At 41.1% G+C, this 25,612-nt stretch overlaps 1 protein-coding gene across 1 annotated transcript; it reads right to left on the bottom strand.

Moving 5' to 3' along the window:
* Nucleotides 1-932: 932 nt before the first annotated feature.
* Nucleotides 933-23,564, bottom strand: LOC119736092 (kin of IRRE-like protein 3). Its single transcript, XM_038210098.1, has 12 exons — nt 23,270-23,564; nt 18,791-18,962; nt 16,843-16,994; nt 12,258-12,581; nt 11,764-11,898; nt 10,397-10,516; nt 9,481-9,735; nt 8,231-8,365; nt 6,604-6,765; nt 6,122-6,226; nt 5,454-5,764; nt 933-1,501 (listed from the first exon to the last, which is right to left on the bottom strand). The coding sequence occupies exons 1-12, from the start codon at nt 23,364-23,366 to the stop codon at nt 1,145-1,147; spliced, it is 2,325 nt and encodes a 774-aa protein (XP_038066026.1). The 5' UTR covers nt 23,367-23,564; the 3' UTR covers nt 933-1,144.
* Between the last annotated feature and the right edge of the window lie 2,048 nt (nt 23,565-25,612).

The following is a 25,612-nucleotide window of genomic DNA, read 5'->3' as shown; positions in this document are numbered from 1 at the left end:
ACTCGACTTGACTCGACTTGACCTTTGGACCTAATGACTCGACTCGACTCGAGTCACTTCTTTAAAATGACTCGACTCGACTCGAGTCACAAAAATCAGTGACTCGTTACAACTCTGCTCACAGGACAATACAAATCATTTGGACAGTATTCGTTGAGTCCTTTACATACTACGCCAAAGAAAGTACCCACCCATGCCCACAGCATCATAAGCCTCATTTGGCATGTTCTGTACTCACAACACTTGTGCTCCATTCTCAACTAAGCTCTTGGAAAAACAGATAAATTTACAGATAAATTATTCCATGAGATCTTTCGGACTTGTTGGACAAATAAGTAGGAAAGAGTAGAAAAGAGTAGGAATTTCAAGAAAAAATAGGAAAAGTAGGAGCAAAGTTTAAAAAAAGGGGGAAAAGTTGGAAAAGTAGGGCATGCTTGAAGGCCTGTCAAAGTGGACTGAAACAGGCTATGTCTGAATTTCAAAAATTCTTTGCACTTGATTTCTTTTTAACGATGATGCTGTACAATAAACCACAAGTAAATTTTATGAACTCTCGGAATGATTGTGATTACGGAATCTGCTTGTCAAATCTCAGATCCCGCAGGCTGGGTATTGCTTCGCAAAGTCAAAAGCAAAGTCAGAAGCAAAGTCAAAAGCAAAGTCAAAAGCAAAGTCAAAAGAAAAGTCAAACGTAAAGTCAAAAGCAAAGTCAAAAGTAAAGTCAAAAGCAAAGTCAAACGTTATGTCAAAAGCAAAGTCAAAAGCAAAGTCAAAAGCAAAGTCAAAAGCAAAGTCAAACGTAAAGTCAAAAGCAAAGTCAAACGTTAAGTCAAAAGCAAAGTCAAAAGCGAAGTCAAACGTTAAGTCAAAAGCAAAGTCAAAAGCAAAGTCAAACGTTAAGTCAAAAGCAAAGTCAAATCAAAGTCAAAAGCAAAGTCAAAAGCAAAGTCAAAAGCAAAGTCAAAAGCAAAGTCAAAAGCGAAGCAAACGTCATAATGTCGGATGCAAGGTGCAAGACAAACTGTTATTCACTTTGTTACTACATGTATAAAGGTTGCTGACCATTCAAAGGCCAATCCACGCCAGAACAGCCTCTTTTTGAACCAACTGTGCAAAAGGCACACGCATATATGTGTACCAATCATCACACGTTGGTGGCCAATTTGTTTCTGGTGGCCTGGGAGATTTCTGAACCCTTCTCTGAGCCCGCCTCGCTGTAACGGCGACTACCTTCTCCATAGGAGTAGCCGTCTTCGTAGCGATGGTCATCGTAGCGGCTGTCATTATAGTGACGGTCATCGTTGTCATCATAGCTGCGGTTGCCGTAGCTGCGGTCGTCGTCATAGCGAGTGTCGTCGGCGTAGCGCGGGTCCCTGGAGTTGTACTGCTTGACCTCGTTATCGTGCATGGTGTCGTTGTAGTGACCATCGTCGCTTTGGTTGCGGCGGGCGTAGTCCTCTGATCGGTCGGAATGGTACGAGACGCGGCCGTCACTTTCTCTCTGATTGGAAAAAAGAAAAAAAAGAGAGTATTAGGCCCCCAAAAAATAATAAGTCTGTCTCTGGTCAGCGCGCGCGTCGATTTTAATCATGCGCGTCAATTTTTTTTTTTTCCAAAATGTTCCGCGGTAGCTCCAACAGCCGCACCTCCTCAATTTTTTTTTTACCAAAGAGCACCAAGGAATGGGAAATTGCACCAAGGCAAATGATCGAGAGCACCAAGGCAAATTATGGAGGACACCAATGTACATGAGGACACCAAAAAAAAAAGCAAAAAAGTACCCCACCTTGTCTGTACAATCCAAGCTTGAAGAAAAAAAAAAAAAGCAAAAAAAAAAAAAAAAAAAAAGCCGCGTCCCCGTGTCAATTCTGGAACTTTGGTCTGACCAGAGACCGAATATAGTTGTGATTGGCTTCACCTGATCAGCTGCTGTGTCCTTGTAGAAGCCATGCTGCAGCGGATCCAGGAACTGCTGCTGAGCAATGCTTGCCTGGCCCCATACTGTGGCCTGGATCTGGACTCGGTGGATGTGCTGCTTGAGAGCACCAAGGGTGGGAGGCAGCTTGTCACTTTCAGCCATATGCTTGCAGAAAAGATGCCATCGCAGCTCAGGGATGCTTGCAATCTGGATGCCCTTTGGCACGTATGCAGCACAGACGAATGTAGCCAGCGTTGACAGCAGCACTTCAGTGACTTCAGCGGCATCTGAAAGCATCTGCAGAGCATTGATGACTACACCGCCTGCTTTGAGGTAGACTTTCAGCCAGGTTGCCTTTCCTATGCGATAGAACCTCCCAGTGTTGTCTGCCCCCGTGAATGCGTGGAAGGCTGGCAAAGCCTTTGCTCTTTCTGGACCTAGATCTGTCCATATTGGCTGCACTTGGACCACTCCGGAAGCCATTGACATGGACGTGTTTCTCAGCAGAAGGTCATAATGTGCTACGACCAGCACCAGAACATCAGTGTCTGGGGAGAAGACCACCAACTCTACATCAGGTGGGTTTCTCTGTGATGCCAGCACTGCATGATAGATTAGCAGCGTGTCCACCTCTTCGTGATTGTTGTCCTCGATTAGCAGCTCGCTGACAAGGACACGCTGCTAATCTATCATGCAGTGCTGGCATCACAGAGAAACCCACCTGATGTAGAGTTGGTGGTCTTCTCCCCAGACACTGATGTTCTGGTGCTGGTCGTAGCACATTATGACCTTCTGCTGAGAAACACGTCCATGTCAATGGCTTCCGGAGTGGTCCAAGTGCAGCCAATATGGACAGATCTAGGTCCAGAAAGAGCAAAGGCTTTGCCAGCCTTCCACGCATTCACGGGGGCAGACAACACTGGGAGGTTCTATCGCATAGGAAAGGCAACCTGGCTGAAAGTCTACCTCAAAGCAGGCGGTGTAGTCATCAATGCTCTGCAGATGCTTTCAGATGCCGCTGAAGTCACTGAAGTGCTGCTGTCAACGCTGGCTACATTCGTCTGTGCTGCATACGTGCCAAAGGGCATCCAGATTGCAAGCATCCCTGAGCTGCGATGGCATCTTTTCTGCAAGCATATGGCTGAAAGTGACAAGCTGCCTCCCACCCTTGGTGCTCTCAAGCAGCACATCCACCGAGTCCAGATCCAGGCCACAGTATGGGGCCAGGCAAGCATTGCTCAGCAGCAGTTCCTGGATCCGCTGCAGCATGGCTTCTACAAGGACACAGCAGCTGATCAGGTGAAGCCAATCACAACTAAGGTCCTCCCAGCCCCCAAGGCCATCATTGAGATGGTGAGATGCCAGTACAGAGCAGACTGTTCAACATCTCGATGCTCTTGCAGGTCCAAGAACTTATCATGCACAGACCTCTGCCAGTGCAGCACCCAGTGCCAGAATGATGAGGACTCTAGGAATGACATGTTGCCGACCAGTGACAGTGATGATGATGATGTGTAAAGATTCTGCTATATAACAAAGATTTTGTTATACCACACTTATTTTGTCATGCTATCATGATATTGAAGTTGTCCAAGAAGCTGCCTAGACCATTGCTAGAGGTTTGACTTGCTACATGTAGAAGTTTTGACCCATTTAAAAAATGTATTATAATGGAATGAACATGAAAATCTGCTTTGTGGTTATGTTTAGCTGAGTTTACTTTATACCACTGGCTTCCTCACCCCTGAAAATGTATGTTTAGCCGTTAAAAGCATTACTCTAGGAAACCTGGATGCTGAGATATTGAGAAACACCAATTTTCAAGGCAGCCATTTTGAAAATCCAAGATGGCCGCTTGGTGGTTATGTTTAGCTTATTTTACTTTGTACAACTGGCTTCTTCACCCCTGAAAATGTATGTTTAGCCGTTAAAATCATGACTCTGGGCCACCTTGATGCTGAGATATTGAGAAACACCCATTTTGAAGGCGGCCATTTTGAAAATCCAAGATGGCCGCTTTGTGGTTATGTTTAGCTTATTTTACTTTGTACCACTGGCTTCTTCACCTCTGAAAATGTATGTTTAGCCGTTAAAATCATGACTCTAGGCCACCTGGATGCTGAGATATTGAGAAACACCCATTTTGAAGGCGGCCATTTTGAAAATCCAAGATGGCCGCCATGCATGCTTCCGGCAAATTGTAAACATTGGTTTTCTGATTGCCTACACCACACAGATTCCAAAAATGTATAGGTTTGCAAATCCCCCAAAAAGTTAACGAAGTTCAATATCTGGACATAGTGAACTTGACTATATATTTTTTTTGGCCTTATCAGTCAGTTTTACATACACAAGAAAAATTGACTGTTGTACATGCTAAACCAGATCATGTTTATGGGTCAGTTTACTGCACCCCTCAACATTGGAAAAGCACACATAAAGATGCCAGGGGATTGTGCATATACACATCAGTTGGAAGATAAGTTAAAAAAAAACCACTCAATTAACCTGTCCATTCAGGAATTATGTTTGGAAAAAGAAATAGAACATAACTTGGCCGGTGTTAAACACTATGTTTAAGGCCGGTTGGAGTCTGGATGCAGATTCCAACTGGTCTTAAACAAAGCGTTTAATACCGGCCAAGCACATTATTCCCATTCATAATTACTCTTTCGGTAAAAAAATCTGAACTTTCAGTCCAAAAGTCGAAACAAGTCAAACATTTTAAATTTCCAATGATTTTGTTCAACAGTTTTACTTCATGTTTTTTTTAAACACCCCTCTTTCTGTAATATGTCCTTCTCGCCAGAAGACGTGAACAACTCCTTACATGGAGATTGGCGTGCGCGTCGTGCGTACTGCACGACGTGGCACAGAACGCAGCTGTGCCGATGTATTGTGAATTTAGGACTTTGAAATACTGACTCACTGGTATTATTGCGTATGCCTACTCGAGGATTGTGAACATTCAACCAATGAAAAGTGTTTAAGACCAGCCAGCCAGTCTTTATCAACCATTTAAAACCGGCCAAGTGACGGGCCTTCCACCAATAGGAATAAGTATACCTAAGTAACAGGCATGCAACTGGGAAGTCACACAAAAAAAGAAGGAATTCAAATCTTTCCCAGACTTTGTACAGTGTTTTTCTATTTTCAATGGCACGCATTGGAAGTCAAAAAAGAGGAAATTAGCTGATCCGAGGAAAAGTTGCATGCCTGAAGTAAGTCTTAGGTATTTATGAATTGAAAATAAAAATCCAGGAGTGTACTCTTGAGTTTGTGAGGTCAGAATTTGCAGATTTTGGCAGTTTACTACAAAGAACCCCAATGACACTTCCCAACTGAAAAATAGTCAAGTTTTTTTCCCCAAATAAATAAATAAGTAAATAAATAAATAAATACAAAAGCTCTCTCATAACTGCACAATCCTTCAAAACAACAGTGCTGTGTAAGTGAAATACTGCCTTCTATCGCAAGATATTTAACCTTTTCCATTCTTGGTACAGTAATGTATTCAACATTTCTTTAACTTTACCTTACGGACGATGGGTTCGGAATACTCGTTATCAGGGTATCGATCTGGGTAGCGCCCATCGTACGAGTAGCCGTCCGACTGACGCCTGGGTGCTCGGTAGTGGGGGTCGTCAAAGGAGTCCTGGCGGCCTCGGGTGAACTGGTAGGGCTCAGCGTAGCGCGGCTTTCCCGGGGTGCTGGGCGGCGTGGCATTGTAGTCGTAGCTGTCGGAGCGCGACTTGCTGTCGTAGTCTTTGTCGTCGGCGTCGGTGAGCTTGCGGACGATCTCCAGCTGGACTTTACCCTTGTTGAGGGACGTGGCTTTCTTCCTCCCTGGATGTGAGATAGGAGAGATGGCTTAGGTCAGAGTGGTGATGGGGAAGGTGACGGTGGTGATGTAAATGATGATAGGTGAGTGGAGTGGTGTGGTGATTATTGCCAAAAATACTGTGAGTGATGAGAGGTGGCCTATCCCCACTGCCCCCATCACCGGCCGCAAATACCAAAATCATGCAGTCAAAGAAGCTGATGGCTGCTTTCCCCTGCCCCCCCCCCCCCTAACACCCTTAGCCCCACCCTTGAGCTAAAGCTAGATCAACCCCTGTGATGGTGACGATTGTGATCGAGATGTTGACGGTGAAACTGCTGATGGTCATAAAAGTGTTCCAAGGTAAACAGTTATATACTCACTCTGCCATTTTCTCCGGCAGTAAACCATGACAATGATGGTCAAGATGAAGATGACTGCAGCCGTTCCGATGACAGCGATTATAATCCACACAATCAGATCCAAATCTGGAGAAATGAAACAAACAAAAAAGACCAGAATCAGTATGAATGACACTATAAGCCCCAGGCACAAAGTGTGAGGTGATGTGGAAGGAGATCATGTGAGGTTTTTTGTGGAGGGCACCATCTCAGGTGCAGTGCCGGGCCACTATGTGAAGCACTACAGAAGGCGTCATGGGAAATGCTGTGTAAGGCATTATGCATAAGGCACCATGATTTGAGAAGGGCATCACGAGGTGCCAAGGTCTGTTGCGAGGCGCTGTGTGGTGAGGCATCATGTGAGGTCCTAAGTCAGTCTCAAAGTGAAGTGCTATTTGAGGTGTCATAGGCCTATTTGAGGTTTGCAGCAAGGTGACCAGTGAGGCGTTCTGTGAGGTTCTTACCTTGCTGGATGAGAGTGATCAGCAGGGACACGTCTCCAACCTCGTTCATCATGGTGCAGTTGTACACGCCGAAGTCAGCGGTCAGGACGCCGTCAATCGTCAGCTCACTCATTACACCGCCGCTCACCTCACGCTTTGTGGCTGAAAAGCGGCCCATTGTCCCTGCAGTGAAAAAGAGGGTTAGAAAACTAGATGGAATGCAGGGAGTAACAAAAATGTTTGGCTTAAATTTATAAAATCCATGCAAGAACAGTAGATGGCTCTTCGTGACAACGTTTTGAAGCCCATTGGGTGGAACACATCTCGTGCAAAGACAGTCGTGTTTTACAGAACTCTCGAGGACAAGGCATTGTCTTTCCCTTTGTCCCTTTAGTATATACATGTAACACTCTCCCATAGACTAAGCACACAAACCAACGATCGAGGACCATTTTCCAGAAAAGATGAACTCTTGGGACAACAAAGAATCTGTCGTTCTCCCTTTGTCTGTCTGTCCTCTGTCTGTCTGTCCTCTGTCTGTCTGTATGTAATTCACATACATACTGGTTTGCGCATGTAAGGCACGTAGTTCACACGGCCAATTTTGTTCTGAATGTGCACAAACAAGTTGGGCCTTTGCATGAGCGTCAGGCGTCATCAGCAACGCGTTGGAATGTCCGTTCCTGTGGTCTCCCCCAACTCCCTCTCTGTGTGTGCAGCTGTTGAGGGGGCACTTGCGGGCTGACTTGGGCCTTATGAGGCACAAGTGAAACATGAAAATCTTTGTTTTAGGCAGTTCAGCACAATTCTAATCCTTGTGTCCACACATACAGGGCTGTCTAGCTCTTGCTCTTGGCAAAAGCCAATAAGATTAAGAGCAGCTTCTATTCCTGGCGATCAATTTACATACCAGATTGGTTTTTGATATGACTTGTGAATTTTGAATTTTGATTTCCTTTTTGACTGACTTGTTATTGACTAGTGATTGATTTATGTAAGCATTGTGATTAGACGTGAGCCTGAACTGAGATTTTACTTGTGATGTAGATGTGACTGGCTTGTGATTGACTTGTGGTTGACTAGTGATCGATGGTGATTGACTTGTGTTTGTGACATACATGTAACATGCGACTGACTTGTGACTGTCTTATGATTGATTTGTGATTGGCTTGTAATTGGCCTGTGATTGGTCCGTGATCGGCTTGTAATTAGATGTGTGACTGAACTGAGATTTGACTTGTAATGAAGTTGTGAGTGGCTCATGATGGACTTGTGATTGGCTTGTGATAGACTTATGATTGACTTGTGACTGGCCTATGATTGGTTTGTGATTGGCTTGTAATTGGCCTATGATTGGTTTGTGATTGGCCTATGATTTGTTTGTGATTGGCTTGTAATTGGCCTATGATTGGTTTGTGATTGGCCTATGATTGGTCTGTGATTGGCTTGTAATTGGCCTATGATTGGTTTGTGATTGGCTTGTGATTGGCCTATGATTGGTTGTGATTGGCTTGTAATTGGCCTATGATTGGTTTGTGATTGGCCTATGATTGGTCTGTGATTGGCTTGTAATTGGCCTATGATTGGTCTGTGATTGGCTTGTGATTGGCCTATGCTTGGTTTGTGATTTGATTACAACCCGGCCCACCTTCCTCTAGCTGTTGGTCATCCCAGGTCCAGATGACCATGAACGGATCAGGCTTGGTGTCGGTGAAGCATTCCAGGGTGGCCTCACTGCCCAGTTTGGCTTTCTGCTCCCTAGGGCTGCTGATCTCGGGAATCGCTGTAAATGGGCAACCAAAGTTTTAAAAATGGTATTACCTCATGTTTTCAGGGTTCAGTTATATTAAAAAAGAAGCACTGACATTACAGGGCGAGTAAAAAAAAACGAAACCCAAATGTTGGGACCATTGTTTTAGTGAAGTTCTGCATGTAGCACTTTCAAAGTCTAGGACATGAAAGCCCAATTCAAAAGTTTTCTTTTAGTACAAGAATCATTCAAATCACTCATGTACTTTTCAAGTTTTTTGAACACAACCACCGTTTTAAAGTTCTGTCCACGGATCACAAAAAAGGTGTACGTTCTTTCAGCAAAACGAAAACAATTCTAGCACATCCCTATGTGATTTGTTTTGGTTTTGCTGAAAGAACACGGAACTTTTTTTGTGATCCTTGGACAGAACCTTAAAACGGAGGATGTGTTTAAAATTTCGTAACTTGAAAAGCACATGGGTGATTTGAATGATTCTTGTACTAAATGAAAGCTTATGAATGGGACTTTCATATCCTAGATTTTGAAAGTGCTACATGCAGAACTTCACTAAAACAATGGCCCCAACATTCGGGTTCCTTTTTTTTTTACTCACCCTGTATATTCCAATTTCTTGATGGCTTTAGTGATCACTTAGAGATCCAGGAATCCACTATTATATCAGTGGGCTAGCTTGTGATTTACCTTTGTGATCTCTAACAACACTTATTGGACTCTGATACCTAGGGCATTGCAGAGCCAGTGTTGAACAATCTTCAGATAACAAAGTCATGTCCAGCTGGCCATAGTTTATGATGGGTTCGAACCCGGCACGGTGGCGATACAGACAGTTGCCCACATAACTCTCCCCAACTAATTGCTCATTGATATGTGCGTATTTTACAAAAACACGTAACATTGTCGTGTAAGAAAGTCACGTTTGTGTAATTTAGACACAAAACTCACCGCTGAAGTCCAGACGGCCGTAGCTCATGACGGATTCGAACCCGGCACGGTGGCAATGCAAACATGGGTGCCCACGTAAATCTGCCCAATTTATTACTCATTTATTTGTGCATATTTATAACAATGTGCGACATGATAGTGTTACAAAGTCACATTTGCGTAATTTGGCCTAAAAAACTCACCGTTGATGTCCAGACGACCGTAGCTCATGACGGGTTCGAACCCCGGCACGGTGGCGATGCACACGTAGGTGCCCACGTCGCTCTGCCGGACCAGGTCAAACTGCAGCGTCTGCATGGTGCTCAGGGTGGCCCGGGAGCCCAGCCGCGTCCACTTGATGGTCGGGGCCGGGTTGCCGTCGGCCGAGCAGGACATCTGAGCGGGGCCTTCCTCGTCGACAGAGACGGAGACTGGGATGTCAAGGAATCGCGGTCCGTCTGAAGATGGAAAACAAAAGACATCAAATTAACCACAAATGGAGACTGACTGGGTTCAATTTGGGGTTCATCTGTGAAAGACAGAACATTGAATTAAGCACTAGGGGAAATCGACTAGGGAGTCACGATATCGCTTTTCGCAATACAACATGTATTGCGAAAATAAGGTCATGATACAGTATTTCCATAATTATATGGTTAACGGAATAATTTGTGACAGTTATGATTTCTGTTCACATACATGTCTCCAATAACTTAATAAGATGTTAAAAAAGCTGCGCATGGGAATTGTTTAACTCTGGTTAATATAACAGTTAATGGATTACTCACACAGAACCGGGGTGGTCAAGCTACCAGAGCCTGATCCAATGATGTTTTCAGCAGTGCACGTGATGGAATTGTTTAACTCTGGTTAATATAACAGTTAATGGATTACTTACACAGAACCGGGGTAGTCAAGCTACCAGAGCCTGATCCGATGATGTTTTCAGCAGTGAATGTGATGGAATTGTTTAACTCTGGTTAATATAACAGTTAATGGATTACTCACACAGAACCGGGGTGGTCAAGCTACCAGAACCTGATCCAATGATGTTTTCATCAGTGCACAAGATGGGAATTGTTTAACTCTGATTAATTTAACAGTTAATGGATTACTTACACAGAACCGGGGTAGTCAAGCTACCAGAGCCTGATCCAATGATGTTTTCAGCGGTGCATGTAATGGACGCCATGTGATCTTCTTTGTTAATAACAAGTTCAATCTGATTATCTGCAGCACCTGTGCATTTCAGTTTAGAAAAATAAAATTGAAAAAAAAAGGCCATCAGATCCCAATTTCAAGCCAATGAACTGGACTTGATTACAATTGTGCTCTAAACGTTAATGTGTCCAAAATCACTTTATTCGAGAAAGTCTGTAATTTTGAAATTTGTATCCTGCCATAAAATGTGATGCGTTCAAGCTAAATGAGTCGTTTGTCAACCCAAGTCAAAAATTGTTTTATTACAGATTTGAAAAGAGCACAGTCTCAGCATTACTGCTGTGAAAATCGCATGCTGATACCATGTTCAGTTAAAAAATTATGGAAGTCGGAACACCAAGAGATGTGATGAAGTGATGTGATGAAGTGGCCCTATTTTGGCCTGTATCTCCAAATGAAAATTCCCGACAAACGACTCATGTAGCTTGATTGCATCACAAATGTGTACTGCTATGGAATTTTGTGCACGGACAGTGGATGACGGTTCACTTTCAAGAGCCCAGAGGACGAGACACACAGTGTGTGCATATTGGTTTGCATGCGTATCAACCCAAGTACGCACAACTAATTATATTCTGAATGTACAATGAACCATAGCGTCTTTGAATGAGCCCCAGGCGCAGTGGTATAGCCAAGGGGGAGGCCTGGGGGTTACATCCCCCACAAATTCCCAGTGCCCCACACGTGCCCCACACGTGCCCCCCCCCCCCCCACCAAAAAAGTGAAATGTGCCATTGTCCTACTTGTGTCTATGTTTTCTTTAAAGTAGAAAAGTAATGTTCATGACCAAGGGCGGATCCAGAACACAATTTGGGGGGGGGGGGGGGCCAAAAAAATTTTGGTCCCCCAAAAAAGTGGGTCAAAAAATTACGGCGTGGGGTTCGGGGCCCACTTAAGGGCCCCGAAATTTTTTTGGATTCTAGATGCTCTGTGGTGCGATCTGAGGCAATTTCTGACCACTTTAACCAATGTTTTTTTGAGGAAAAGATGGTGGTGTACTCATTGCCTGCCTTTATTGCGATGTCACATAAAAAAAATTAAAAAATTGGTTTCGTTTTGGGGGGGGGGGGGGCATGGCCCCCTTTGGCCCCCCCCCCCCCTCCCCCCGGATCCGCTCTTGTTCATGACTAGTTTTTAATTCATTGCTAATTCCCTTCACCTTACAGATTTAAAGGGATAAGAACAAACAAAAAATATCGTCCAATAAGGTCCAGCCCCCACTCCCACACCCCTCTAAAAAAAAACCTCCTGGCTGTGTCACTCACCCGATATTGGCTCGCCATTTTTGGCCCACAAGTAGGAGACTTTCCGAGGGTTTGCATCCACCACACAACGGAAGATGACCGAGGTGTCTTCTCGGATTGGCGTATGGGATGCTTCAACCACCACAACCGGGGCATCTAGGGAGCAAAGAGTGAATACAAGAAAATATGAACTACCAGTGTTGTAGTCCAGTCCTTCACAAATCCATCACAATGCCGGTCATAAGTAAATCACAAGTCCTGTCACAAGTCTGGTCATAAGTAAAAGCAGGTGAACAATAACAGGTATTCATTTACTCCTAGGTTGGGAGACGCAATGAGTGACAAAGCGCCTTGCCCAAGAGCAGACACACCATAACCCCAGGCTCGGCTCGAACCCACAACCACCGAATTACCCGCAGAATTATGAGTTCAATGCTCCAGACCGCGAGGTGACAAGTGCTCCACTTATTGCTCTCAATCCATGATCCCCGGAACTGTCCAAGCTTCAAACTTACGTTGCACATCCAGCGTGATTCCCAGGGTCTGGGGCGCGGCCAGCGCAATGTGGGAGACCTGGCACTGGTAGACGACGCTGTGGTCCGCCACGGCCGGCCTCAGCGTCAGCGCGCTGGCCACGTTGGTCAGCTTCCCCGAGGGGTCGCCGGTGGCCGGGTGCCAGGCGCGGCTGTAACTGGCGGCCTGATTGGCGCCGGCCCGCAGCCACACGATCTCGGCCGGCGGGTTGGCACTGGTGGCCTCGCAGGTCAGGTTGGTAGGCACGCCTACCACCACGGACAAGATCGCGTCGCTGGGACGCAGGGTGGTGGTGGATGGTGCTCCTGCAAAACAGAACAAAAATAGGATTCACATTAGCAGGGGTGGAGCAAGACCAATTTGAATGGGGGGGGGGTGGTGGTGTGCGAACACAAATGTACTGGAATTTACTACCTTACGGAGACATGAACACAATAGGGAACAAAAGATTGTATACGTCTCCAGAAGAACATTTCTATAGATGAATACGTCTCCACAAGAATTTCACGAAATAGATATATGGATTTTACTCAAAAACTAGGAATTTCCAAGGTAGGTTGATATGTCGCAAATGGAAGAGTTTTAGAAAAGGGATATTTAGTCCAAATTTCAGCCCAGGAAATTAATTCTGGTTAAAATAAGAGCATTTTGAAACTTCAATTTCACACTCGAAAACTTTACTACACGAGAACAAAGAAATGTCTCCACAAGGATACAAATTCCAGAATGTGTGTGCTGACAGAAACTGTGCTGGAAGGTAGACAGTTTTTTTTTGGTCATCAGGACACTGCAAAATCAAAAAGGAGGGGGCTGGACACCAGCTGACTTCCGGTGCATTGTTCATTGGACAGGCCCAGGTTGTTGGCTGTAATAGTTATGCCATTTGCTTGGACAGGATGATTATTTTGATTATATGATCTGATAAAAAAGATGGGTGACTGGAGCGACTTACCATCTTATAGAAAGTCTAGTTTTGGTAAAAACAGTCCACTTATAATCATTTGGAAAACGATAGTAAGTCTGCACAAGAAGGGTCATTGTTTTAATTCCTCCAGAGGGAAATTAACCAAGTTATGTACAAGTAACAATTGGATTTTTCATAAGTGGTTCTTAAGGGGAATAAGTTTGAAACTAAGTGAGCAACTTATCTGCCTTTTTTTTTAGCATTACTTACGTTATTTTTTTCATATAAGATTGAAAAAAGAAAAGAAATTGGCATTTAAAAAATTTACATTAAAAGTGGAATTTTATAATCCATGCTTTTGATACTACCGGTACATACACTGTACACATAAGTGGGCAGGCCTTTCTCGGCAGCATTTGATCCATGCAAATTTGGCAACCAAGTCTTTACAAATAAATTTCACCTGTATCATAGTTTTCTTTCATTTACATGTAACTCGTAAACTGCTGAAGCACTAAAATCGTTTTTGTCTCGAAGCACATACCTGTGCAGCCTTAGCTGCATTTTGTTGCACTAGGATACAAGAAGGCCTATTGGGCATTGTTAAAATTATAGGCCCCATCTAAAAAAAGTTTTCGAAAATGGCATGCAAATGTAAAGGTAATTTTAATTTTTAAACATGTGTTCACCGTGCTTGTTTCAAGTTTTATCCTGAAAAAAAAACAGATTCCTTTTCTAAATTGTTTGTTAAATAGCAAAGAAAGGATTATTCACTTTTGAATGAGACATCAACCGAATAAAAACATCAGCCCACATTTAGCTAATTATTACTAAAATGTCAAATTACTGGCTGCCAGACAATAATTCCATTCTTGCAGGGTCAGCAGGTTTCCGCGCTACAATCAGTATTGATTATGTACATGTAGGACTGGGAGCCAATTTGCCGGGAATGTGGCCCCCCCCCCAAAAGTTTTTTTCCAGAGGGTTGCTGACGTCCAAAAATGGAAACAAATATATTTTTCTTTTGCAAAAAAACCCTAGAAGTTGAACATTTCATTAATCAGAAGAAACAAATAATTATTTGAGAGCACAGGAATCACAACTTTAAATTTGGAACGTTGTGGAATATGAATATTCACGTGATATGTTTTTAATAGAGAAAACTATCTGCCAACAAAATTTATAAGTTACTCCTTTAAAATCAGATCTTGACATTAGACTTAAGAAAAGACCCCAATGAAACTCTGTGCAAATAATATTGACATTCCCCACAGCAGAAACAACACTTTGTCTACAAGAATTTGGCTGTGTGATTATACCAAGCTATCCAGGGTCACCAGAGGTCAGCGGAGGTCATCAAGGGTCAAGCGAGGGGTTATCAGGGAAGAGGGATTCAGTTTGTTGGGTTTGTGGCTGAGGGTCACATTGCAAGCTGATGGGTTTATCAGTGGGCGAGGCTTAAGAAATGTCTGGTTCTTATGTAGATGGATGGCTTTAATGGGTTTTTTTTTGTTTCTTCGTTTCAAGGCTATTTTTTTTTAAAAGGCATACCGATACATGTACATGTACAAATGTAACCTAGCAAATTATTATCAAAAGAACTTTTTCATTTTTTTTCATTCATTCTTCATTTCCAGACTGTGGATGGGGGTCCCCAAGAAGCAATTGCTTGTCGAGTAGGGATCCCTACTAATATTAATTGACAATTACTGTACTTGTGTGTATATGAACAAATTGTATTAACACTAAATACACATACAATACGACAATAGAATAAACCAGAAAGGACAGAAAGTCTTGTAACCCTGTGAGAATATGTAAATGAATAGACTACATAGAGTTTATATACCCAGTTAGCAGTTTGGCCCTACATTTGAAAAGATTCCATCATGTCCATATATTTTTTTTATAGAAACATCTAGGGAGTTCCAGATTAAAGATTGTAAAACCATTTTGTAAACACCCCGTGAAAGTATTTTGTGGAATTCTGTAATTTAGGGGAAATCAAGAAATGTAGGTGATTTCCAACAATCAGTGAATTGACTGATTTGTTGGATTAAAGAGTGCTGTTGATAAAATTGTGTTTAGTGATCAAAAGGTTGTGCATGTTTTTTTTCCCACTGTTTTCTAGAAAAGTGCACCATCCACTCAGCTGAAACGTCAACAGGTTAGGTTTTGAACATTCGTCTATTGATTTTGCAGGGTTCGACCTTACCGGTGGTCTGCTGGCCAAATGCCAGTTGAATTGCCGGCAGACCAGCTGAAACACCTTGCCAAGTGGTCCGGCTGGCCAGCCGAAAAAATCTGCGTCAAAAAAATGCTTGTTGTATTTATTTGGTTTCTTACTTACATTCGCTATTTTTTTCAAAAGAAACCTCCGTTATTAATGTCACGGCGACTATAATCATGTGCGTAAACCCAGCTCAATGCGGCGATGACTGGTTCCCGCCACGCCAATTTATAAGACATCATGATGAAAATGCGGTAACTAGTCTGTGCACGGCTATGCGATCGATAGCGCTAGCATGGCTATGCATTGTGCAGACGCCAGGCACGTGCTCTGTCAACTGGTCGAATTCGACATCGTAAAAATGCCAAGAAAACACCGATGGAGAAAGAACATTTTTGCAAGTTAATTTACAGAATTGATCTAGCTTGTCTGTGTATGTATTTTCTGTGATCAAGAGTTCATTTTGAGATCGCACTACTCGTATTTGGAGTGATACATGCCGTGTGTTTACCGAAATTTTTGACCGTAAAAACGGCTCTGTCTGCCCATGGTGGGCCGCTCGCCACACACGCACGCATCACACACCTGGGAGTTTTGGCCATCTCCCCGCGTCTTGACTAGCGTTGTGCATATGGTGCGAACGACCTGAATTTTCCATTATTTTTTTAAATTATCGAACGTAAATATATATATTGACAATAATTAAAGGTAGGTTTTATTCACTTTTTGTTGCCATTTCCTGTATAGCTTTCGTAGTGCAATGAAAATAGTTCAGGCTAAAACTTCGCATATAATTGAATACCCCATTCAATCTGCATAAAAAAAATTGGCACAAAAAGAGAAGAATTTCCGACCGACCGACCCTATTTTTGAAAGGCATGTAATCGGAAGCAGAACTATTTTTTTGGCCTAATTAAGGTAGGTTTTATTCACTTTTTGTGGCCATCATTTTGTGTATATAACTAAGCTTTCGTAGTGCAATGAAAATAAATCAGGCTAAAACTTCGCATACTGAGGCCTAATTGAATACCCCATTCAAGCTGCATAAAAACATATTGGCAAAAAAAACCCCCAAAAATCCGACCGACCGACCCTATTTTTAAAAGGCATGTAATCTGAGGCAGAACTACATATTTTTTTGCGGCCTCAGATCATGGAGGAAGAAAATAGACCTCTATTGCTCAGGTGACATGATGACATGGGTGTTGACTATAGTCTAATTATGACTTATGTGAAACTGATTAACTGGTGGGTACACGCTGTATAAGACGGACCAGTCAAAAACCTGGCGGACCAGTCAAAATTCTAGCCAACTGGTCCGGCTGGCCAGTCAAAAAAAGAGTTAAGGGCAACCAAATTTGTTGAGTGGTGTTATTATTGGAAACGGACAAAATGTGTAAGAATAAGCATTATTTAGCATTATTTAACATACTTTTTATGATGAGCCTGGCTCTTCTGGATGCGATGCCGGGGTTGTCTGTGGTGGGAGTGGCCTGGCAGTGGTACTCCCCATCATCCTCCAATATGACATTCTCTATCTGCAGGTTGTACTCACCCAGGGACGTGTTCCCAACAAAAGAATATCTGTGGAGACAGGGTTAACAATATAGGGATGGACGGCATTACGTTATAATCTGCCGAGCCGATGAACACATCTTTTCATTAGTTTGTGAGTTTCATTGGTTGCTACACGTGCAGGGTTCGACCGTTATTTTTGTTCACTAGCCAGCCGGGCTACTGAAACAGACTCTTAACTAGCCCGCGAGCATTTTCACAAGCCCGCATGTTTTTCTTGAGAGTGTCTCATAAGCAACAATGTGTAAATATAAAATGTGTATCTTGAGGCAATCTTGTCAGTGTTTTTAATAAACAGATCAAATAATTTAACCCTAAACAGTTAAAAGAAAATTAGACACAAATTGATACAGGTTTGCTTTCTGAATTTAATGATTTATTTCTTCCTGTCCTTTCATCTTTGCCGTAGTCCAATATAATTTGAATCGCCAGCCGGGCTACCGTACTTAAGAAATAGTTTGACTAGCCCATCGCTGTTCTGACTAGCATTGGATAGCTAGCTACCGCTAAAGTTGAACCCTGATGATGTGTTACCATTCAGCACTCCAGACTCAGGAACCATTTCACTTTAAGTAAATACATTTGGGAGCTACATAACCTAATATAACAAATTCAAACACTACTCCGGGTTGACCAAATTTAGTTTACGGTAGTTTGCAATCAGCTACGGTACATATCGGTGAATAAGAATTATTTTCCTGAGTGACAAACTGGGGATCATCCCACAAGAGGGTGCAAGTCAAAACGTATTTTGGGAGGGAGAGCTCTCAACTGAAACCTTGATTTCCACCATTTTCTAAAATAAAAAACACCCTGAAATTTTGACAGGGTGCTTTTTTAACTTAACCTGCTTCAGATTTATTGCATTCTGGTTCCTTGAATTGGCAAAAATACTTTCTATTTTTGAGCAAATGGTATAAGGACTTAGTCCAGTGGATATTTCGACTCAACTTCTAGCAGGGAAAACATTTTCACAGTCCAGAAAACCCGAGACTGCAAAATCAAATGTGGTGTGCCTTATCAGCCCCCTACTTCCAGGGGCACTTAGTCCAAATATGAAAGTGGACCACCGCTGCGTAAGCAAACAGAACTCGCAGATATGAATATCGTGAGTGCCCCGGAGGGTGATTGGCTCACCACGGGAGAGTTCTCATTGGTGTTGGAGTCGGTTAGGATTTGAAATTGGAGGCCTGACATACAACGGTGTCAGCCACCTCTGTGTAAACGACCCCGGCACTACAGGCGAGGGAAAAAAAGACAGCAGTACATTGGTAACAACGTATTTCAGAGAAACATGCCTTTTCAGGGAATTTCTTTTTTTCAGTGTACTTTGAAAAAACAAGGGTTGGAGGTTAAACCTTTTTTTTTTGGCTGCATGGTCAAAAAGGGTCAGCCTACTGTAGTCCTCTTCCAAGGGCGGATCCAGAACACAATTTTTTGGGGGGAGGGGGCCAAAAAAAATTGGTCCCCAAAAAGTGTGTCCACAATTGTTTTGGATTCAAGATGCTCTGTGGTGCAATCTGAGGAAATTTCTGACCACTTTAACCAATATTTTTTTAGGAAAAGATGGTGATTTACTCATTGCCTGCCTTTATTGCGAAGTCATCTAAAAAAAAAATTGATTCGTTTTTTTTAAGGGGGGGGGGGGGATTCTTAGGCCTAGTCTAGTATCAAAGAAATCAAGTTTATAGTGATCGATTTTCCAAAATTTTATTTCAAAGATTATTGCAATGTTGATAATTTTGTCATTCAGCATCAACACGTCCGTCTCTTAGTGAAAATGGTTGAAGGTTTAAAAATGGTACCTTTGTAGGCCACTAATGTCGAGGTCCGCATCACTGGCAAAGTACCCGTCCCCCTTGAACCAGATGAGGTTGCCTGACTTCTCTGACACAATGCATTTCAGGACGACTACTGCTTCGCCGATCACGACGGATGTGTCGCTGGGTTCTTCTTGAAAGGACTGGGCTGCCCATGCTACAATTGGGGAAAAAAAGTGGGTGGGGGGGGGAATCATTTTCTACGTCAGGAAACATTCATTTTATTTATAAGCATAAATATCTCTGATTGTCTCTTTTCGGAAGAGCTGGGGCACAGAATCTGTCCTTTCCCAGCTAAGTAAATAAAGAAACAATTTTAAACAAAACAACATCAGCTAGAAAAGAAAGAAAAACCTGTCCATTTAAGCATTACATTTATAGTACATATTGCATGAAATCCTAACATTTGCTGGAATATTAGGGCAGGGCCCAGGAGAAAATACCCAAGAAAGTGTGATTTTAATTTATATTTTCTAAAAAATAAATTAAAAAAAACCTGTTTAACTTTAATGGAGAAAACCAGTTTTTTTTGTTTTATAAATTTTTCTTGTACATAAAAAGTACATTTACTACGCAGGTACAAACTACATGTGGGTCAGTTTAGAAATTAAGAGTCCCTTTTTTTCCTGTCCATGTTACATCTGACATCGATGATTTCATATTTCTGGACGCACTCCTTAAATGCAATTTTGTCCTCCAAGTCCAAGAGTGATTATGAATGGCAAACCACCTATCCAACAAACAAACGAAACGATTGAAACTTTAAAGTAATTCTTTATTAAATACTTAACACATCATTGGCTTTTGCTGTAATTTTCAGAAATGAACTATTTGAGGGGTTAGTATAATAGGTCAAATATTGTTACACTGACATGTTTGAAGTTTTGTGTTGGAAAATGCTGGAAAAACCAAGATGCTGGAAAAACCAAGTTTGGAGCAGTAGGTGAAAAATAGTTAGGTTTTTCCAAGAATGGTCGGCCGACCACTGTTGGAAATGTATACAAAAATACTATTTTCTTGAAAATGACTTCACACCAGGTGCCATAATTTTACAAGATGCTTTGGACTGTCATTTACCGACATCCTAGTAAGGTATTTCGTAAAAACTTGAAAGTTTTATTTTTCGATGTTTGCAAATGTTGTATATTCTCTTTAAATGGCAAATTGCAAAGTTTGGAAATAACAGAAACAGGAAAAAATGTCACACTTTGGATAAAATGACTTGGATGCAACCATGGAGGGATTCCTTCCTCCATGATGCAACTCATCATGCAAGCATAACTTGGTCCATTTTATTTCTCCATTGTCCAATCATGAATTCCTTCCTCCATGGTCCAATGGTGTAAAAAAAAAATCAATTTGCTCCAAGGTTTTGAGTTTGAGTTGATCCCCTATCAGCACTCAACCTAGTGGAACTGGTGTTGACCACAGGCAATGGTCCTTGAGGAGAGTGAGCAATTACCAAGAAGTCCCCTAGCCTATCTATCCCTGTTGTCAACTACAATAAACAAAAGACTCCCCTGTAATAAACAAGTGAACCACTGTCTCATCATTAGTACTATCCTACATGTGGATACATGTGTATACACAAGTGTGTCTGCACATGTACTGGTAGGATGTCTACAAGTTTCTGGTAACAGCTTAATTTTGAGCAGAAAATGAAATCGTAAATATTTACTGAAATATTCTTCACATTTTTGACCCTTTGAAAATAAATTTGTAAAAGAGTACATATTTCATCAGTCCACGTCCACTTTTTCTTTGAACGTCTTGGTACCAAACACTGACTAGTGACTAGTCAATTGTAATGCTTTCTTTTCTTTCGAAATACCCATTTATTCTATTGCCCTTGATTGGATGGGCCCAGTCAGGACAAAAAAAAATAATCATGCCCCCAAAAAATGGGAAATTACACACGTTTCGGTGCCCGGATGTGCTGTATTCTTGTAAAATCTTGCAGACTTTTTGAGGTAATGAGGTGAACTATTTGCTTCGCATTAAAACATAATGCTCACTGAATGAAGTGATGATTTCAAAAATTCGGTAGAAAAAGTCAAGATGAAGTGGAGAAAATTAACAATGCGGTATGCCCCACCAGCAACATCACTTTCTTTTAGCACGCCCACTTCAAAGGGTTGAGGAGATGACAAGAGACTTTGAATAAACAATGATATAAACAAGGGAGGCAGCATAAACAAACGGGTCAGTTAAGAAGGAAACTACTACACGTTATAGTTAAGTTAGGCCCTACCTGGTTCTATCATGAGTTGAAATTGCATTGCTTCTCATTCTTGAATTTACTTTATGAAATAAAACAGAGTTGTTGTGTGTGCGTATAAATCTTGAATTGCTGAAGTTTAGCACACAAAAAAGACAACAAAAACAATTTCCCAGACAAACCCCCAAATGTAATTGGTTCCTGCTATTATTTGGAAGTGAACCTTGGGTTACATAAGTGCCCTACAAAATAATCCATGCACTCTTGCCCAAAAAAAATACAGCTACATGTAACAGTAACAAATTTTGTTCACATTTTGTACTTGCCTCCTTATCATATCACTGTTTACTTTAAAAAAACAACAACAACAACAACAACAACAACAACAATGACATTGTATTCATGAAACCATGGAGGAATGCTCTTAATCTTATTCCTCCATGATGACACAAGTCACCAAAGGTACCGTCTGATTGGAGTTTCATTTTTATTTAGGCAGCTTGTTTAAATTAATGTAATTTTGTTTTGACATTTTGAAATTTTTTTTTTGTACCACCCGAATGTTTTCAAATTCAATGAAAACATTTTAGACTAGAATTGAAACCTTCTTGTCATTTTCAAAAATTAACAAAATTTTCCCAGAAAGTGGTCTTCAAAAATGCCTTCCAATTTGATTTTCTCCAAATAAGGGGAATTCATAAATTATTCTATCTCGGCTGTAAGGGCTCAAATGTACTTAAGTAGGTCTACTGGGAAAGTTTTGAGAAAAAAAATTAAAAATTCACAGGCCTGAAGCACTTCAAGTGAATATATGCCATTACTTCTCAGGTATCCGATTTAATGTAAAAACCAGCAGACAACACTTGTTAAGTTGATGATCATATTTTCCTGCTTCAACGCCCAAATGTTATGGTGGTTGCTTAGTAGCGCTTGAATGGCTATTAGGAATTGGCTGACTAATCACCCATGCCCCCATCTGTTTTCTAGATCTGCTTTTTTTCTGTGGGGTGGTTTCCAGATTTTTAGTGAATTAGTGAATCACGGGTAAAATATTTCTTGAGCGGGTGGGGCTACCATGATGATGATAATGAGAAAACAGGCTGGAATTTTTTGAAAACTTGGCATTGACTTGCCAACCACCTTTTAAATTCAACAGTTTTTTTTAAGATCACTACCGAATGCTAGTTTCCATAATTTTTCAAAGTTGTCACAAAAACATGATTTTCCTTATCTGAAAATGGAAAAAAATACAATGTTGCATCAAATACTTTATCAATGTTGAAATCTGATTACATTTATTAAAATGATTTAGAATTTTTAATGCAATATGGGAACTAAATATGAAAGCAATTTGACATTAAATGATGACAGATTTGTGAAGTGAACTATTCCTGTTTTTAACCAGCTTAACCACATTAAGTTGATTTCTTTTTGAAAACTGTGACAAACTAACCAAACATGTCCATCATTCTTCATCAATAAAAAACACTTTCACAAAAACAAAACCCAAGAAACAAGATCAGTATGTGGAACACAAATGAAATACTTTGAAGAACAAAATGATGGCGAACTTACTTTCCAAGAGATCCCTGCATGCAAATTGACTATTATTAATACACCACATCAACCAACACAGGAAACAATTGAGGCTTGTTCAAGAATTGTCCAATATCCTGTGAATGTGATTTCAATAATTTACTGCATACATGTAGTATTACTAGTAGGATAGTTGACGATTGTGAAGGTTGTGAATTGTTGTAGAAATTTCAACTGAAACAAAATTGTTTGTTACATTGTATCAATATTTGTTGTATTTTGTATACAGTGACATGCATGACACTGACAGTTTGTTGATCACCCACAGAGTTAAACTTTTTTTCTAAAAAGCATGATCATGATAAGACAAGTAAAAGTAATGTCGGCAATTTACAATCTACAGAATAAGTAACAAAATGGAACACTTGTAACAAAACCCAGAAAAGGTAAAATTAGACAACATTTCGGGCCTAGGCTAGGCCTACCATGCCCACCATACCGTCATGACAATGTTTTTATTTTAATCCACTTCATTTTTTTCTAATTTAAACAATTAAAAATATGGTCGTTTTATTTATTATCAACGTGATGAAGATACCCGAGAATGGCTGAAGTTTCTTGACATACTTACTTGTCGTAAATCAGTGCTTGCACCTAAATATGGTGGTGACAAATACAAGGTTTAGTTTGAGTTGTAAAAAATGGCTCACCGTGGTACGAGAACACACTCTGCGCAAAGGCCACCAGCAGAAGCTGCACAAATGGACACCGTCGATAACGAAAGACACTGACTTTGGACGCCGCCATTTCGACCGAAATTTACTTCACTCTCTCCCAATTTGCGACGACAAACTAAAGCCAGACGACTACCAAATACGTTAGTTTTCAAAAAGACAACTTTAATGAATAAAACATGTGCCAATTTAGTAAAACACCATCCGCTTTCCAGAAATCGTCCACTTCAGACTTCACATGCCGACGCCATATCGATCGTCTGCAACTTTTAGGATTTACATATAATTAACATAAATCAAGATTACCCCATTCGCCAAGAATGTTTATTTCGTTCCCAGAATACCTTCCAACGTGACATTAAGAAGTCTCGAATAGAAACTTAGTAGTCATAAATATATTCTTAAGTATAGAAATCTCATCAAAGACATGTTGTTCTTAGAAATTTCAAGCAAAAGTTATCGAAATTGTTAAACTTCGTAAATCGACAAAATGGTATTCTGACAGACGTAGGCTGACTGAGGTGCAAAGTTGACGCGGCTCAAATTTCAGATTTGCGAGATGTTTATGTGTGACGTGTACGAGGTATATCATCAGTGCTGCCCGTAACCGAGTTTTTTTAACGGAAAATTGCAAGCTGAATCTTCTTGAATTGACTGTCTTCTAAGGGTAAGTTTCCTATATGATTGATGAAGTTGATAACATTGCCAACGAATTTTTCTATGAAATTTATCCCTCAGCAGTCGGTGTGTAAAACAGTTGGCGAAAGGAGGACTCTGCGAAGTACAATATGCGGTGGATCGTTTGACCGGACGTCCCGCGAAACCCGTACGCAACCCCGTTGAACGTTGATGTCGACTGGGGTCTCAAACTCTCAAACCCCGTTCGCCATGTTCGAGTTCGTTTATTTGTGTCGGTCAATATGGCATAAGGAATCATGTTATTGCAACGTTGTGCCAGGACTGTATATGTTCACATTCAGGAGAATACCTTTTCATTAAGTCAGTTCTTCATTAAACTTTTAATAAGCATGATTAGAAATTTTGATAAGGCCCCCTTTTTATTATTAACCTGAAATTTACATTGTAAAAACCTCTTCTGTTATTGTTAAAAATTATAAAACTCTCCATCTTTACCTTTCAGTAAAAATTAGTCGAAAGAACATTTTGTTGAAGCATAAAACGATGTCGATGGTTTACATTTAATAACATAAGCATTGATAAAGCATGTTTTTTCTTTAAAAAAAATATATCTTAGTATTCTTAGAACTTTAGTCTTTAGGCCAATCAACATTGATTTTAGGTTTTCATCTCTCAAGATTGAAAAAAAAAACGGTTTGGAGGGGAATTTTTATTTTATAAATTGCACTTCTTCACATTCAACATTGTTCAAAGTGAATTGAGGGGAGGGGACAACATCATGTAAACTTTAAAGAAGACAAAACCAAACATTGAAACTACTTAGGCCAAAAAAAACCAGTTCTGCTTCTGATTAGCCCACATGGCATTTGAAAACAGGTTAGGTACCGGTAGGCCTAGGTAGGGATATATTGTTTTTGACATACACGTGCAACATCATCGGTGAATCGAGGACAGGGACCAAATCGAGGACAACCGTGATTAGAAAATATGTACAAAACCAATGAGAGCTGTTGCGAAAAAGTACAAACAAAGGAAAAGGGAAGAGGAACAAAAGAAAATCCTTGATTTACACCATAAATAAACGTGGGTGGAGGTGTCTGTGTGTAGTAAAGTGTAAAAGGTAGTAATTGATGATTTTTGGGGCTTTTTCCTCATCCCCCCCCAAAAAAATTCAGGGTAGGTAGGGTAACCGGAAGCAGAACTATTATTTTTTGGCCTTAATATTACTGATTAGTCATCTGTTTAATGACCTAGACATTGGGCGCTCTAGTGATTGCCTTTCAACCGGCAGTAGGCCTACTTTGTCCCTTGCCTCTGGAGCAAAAGTCTCTCAGTTGCTATTAGTCTCAGTGGAATTAGTCTTGGAAAGCCTGAATTATGCCCTTGAAATCTCATGGAATTTAAGTTAATAACAGGCATGCAACTTTTCCTTGGATCCGCTGATTTCCTCGTTTTTGACTTCTCATGAATGCCATTACAAATTGAGAAACACTGTACAAAGTCTTGTGTGTTTTGGAGTTTCCTCGTTTTTTTCTAAATTCCCAGTTGCATGCCTGTAATTAGAGTCCTGTGGAAAATTGGGGGGAAAAACCCTGCATTTGAAATCCTGTTTCAACAGTCAAACAATCCAACTACTGTATTGTGGGGGTAAATACTATGGGTTTGTTTTTAAAGGAAGTG

Source organism: Patiria miniata, unplaced genomic scaffold (genome assembly GCF_015706575.1).
Source record: "Patiria miniata isolate m_02_andy unplaced genomic scaffold, ASM1570657v1 HiC_scaffold_29, whole genome shotgun sequence".
Lineage (NCBI taxonomy): Eukaryota > Metazoa > Echinodermata > Asteroidea > Valvatida > Asterinidae > Patiria > Patiria miniata.
Note: the sequence above shows the minus strand (reverse complement) of the source record. Positions and strands in the feature narration are given on the sequence as shown.

Bases quoted from the DNA above. Each gene is read 5' to 3' on its own strand.
- LOC119736092 (XM_038210098.1), bottom strand. From the start codon at position 23,366: ATGGCGGCGTCCAAAGTCAGTGTCTTTCGTTATCGACGGTGTCCATTT. The intron at 8,366-9,480 runs GTGAGTTTTTTA...GCCCATTTACAG, and splicing joins CGGTCGTCTGGACATCAACG to CGATTCCCGAGATCAGCAGC. The intron at 6,766-8,230 runs GTGGGCCGGGTT...TTTTCACTGCAG, and splicing joins TGACCAACAGCTAGAGGAAG to GGACAATGGGCCGCTTTTCA.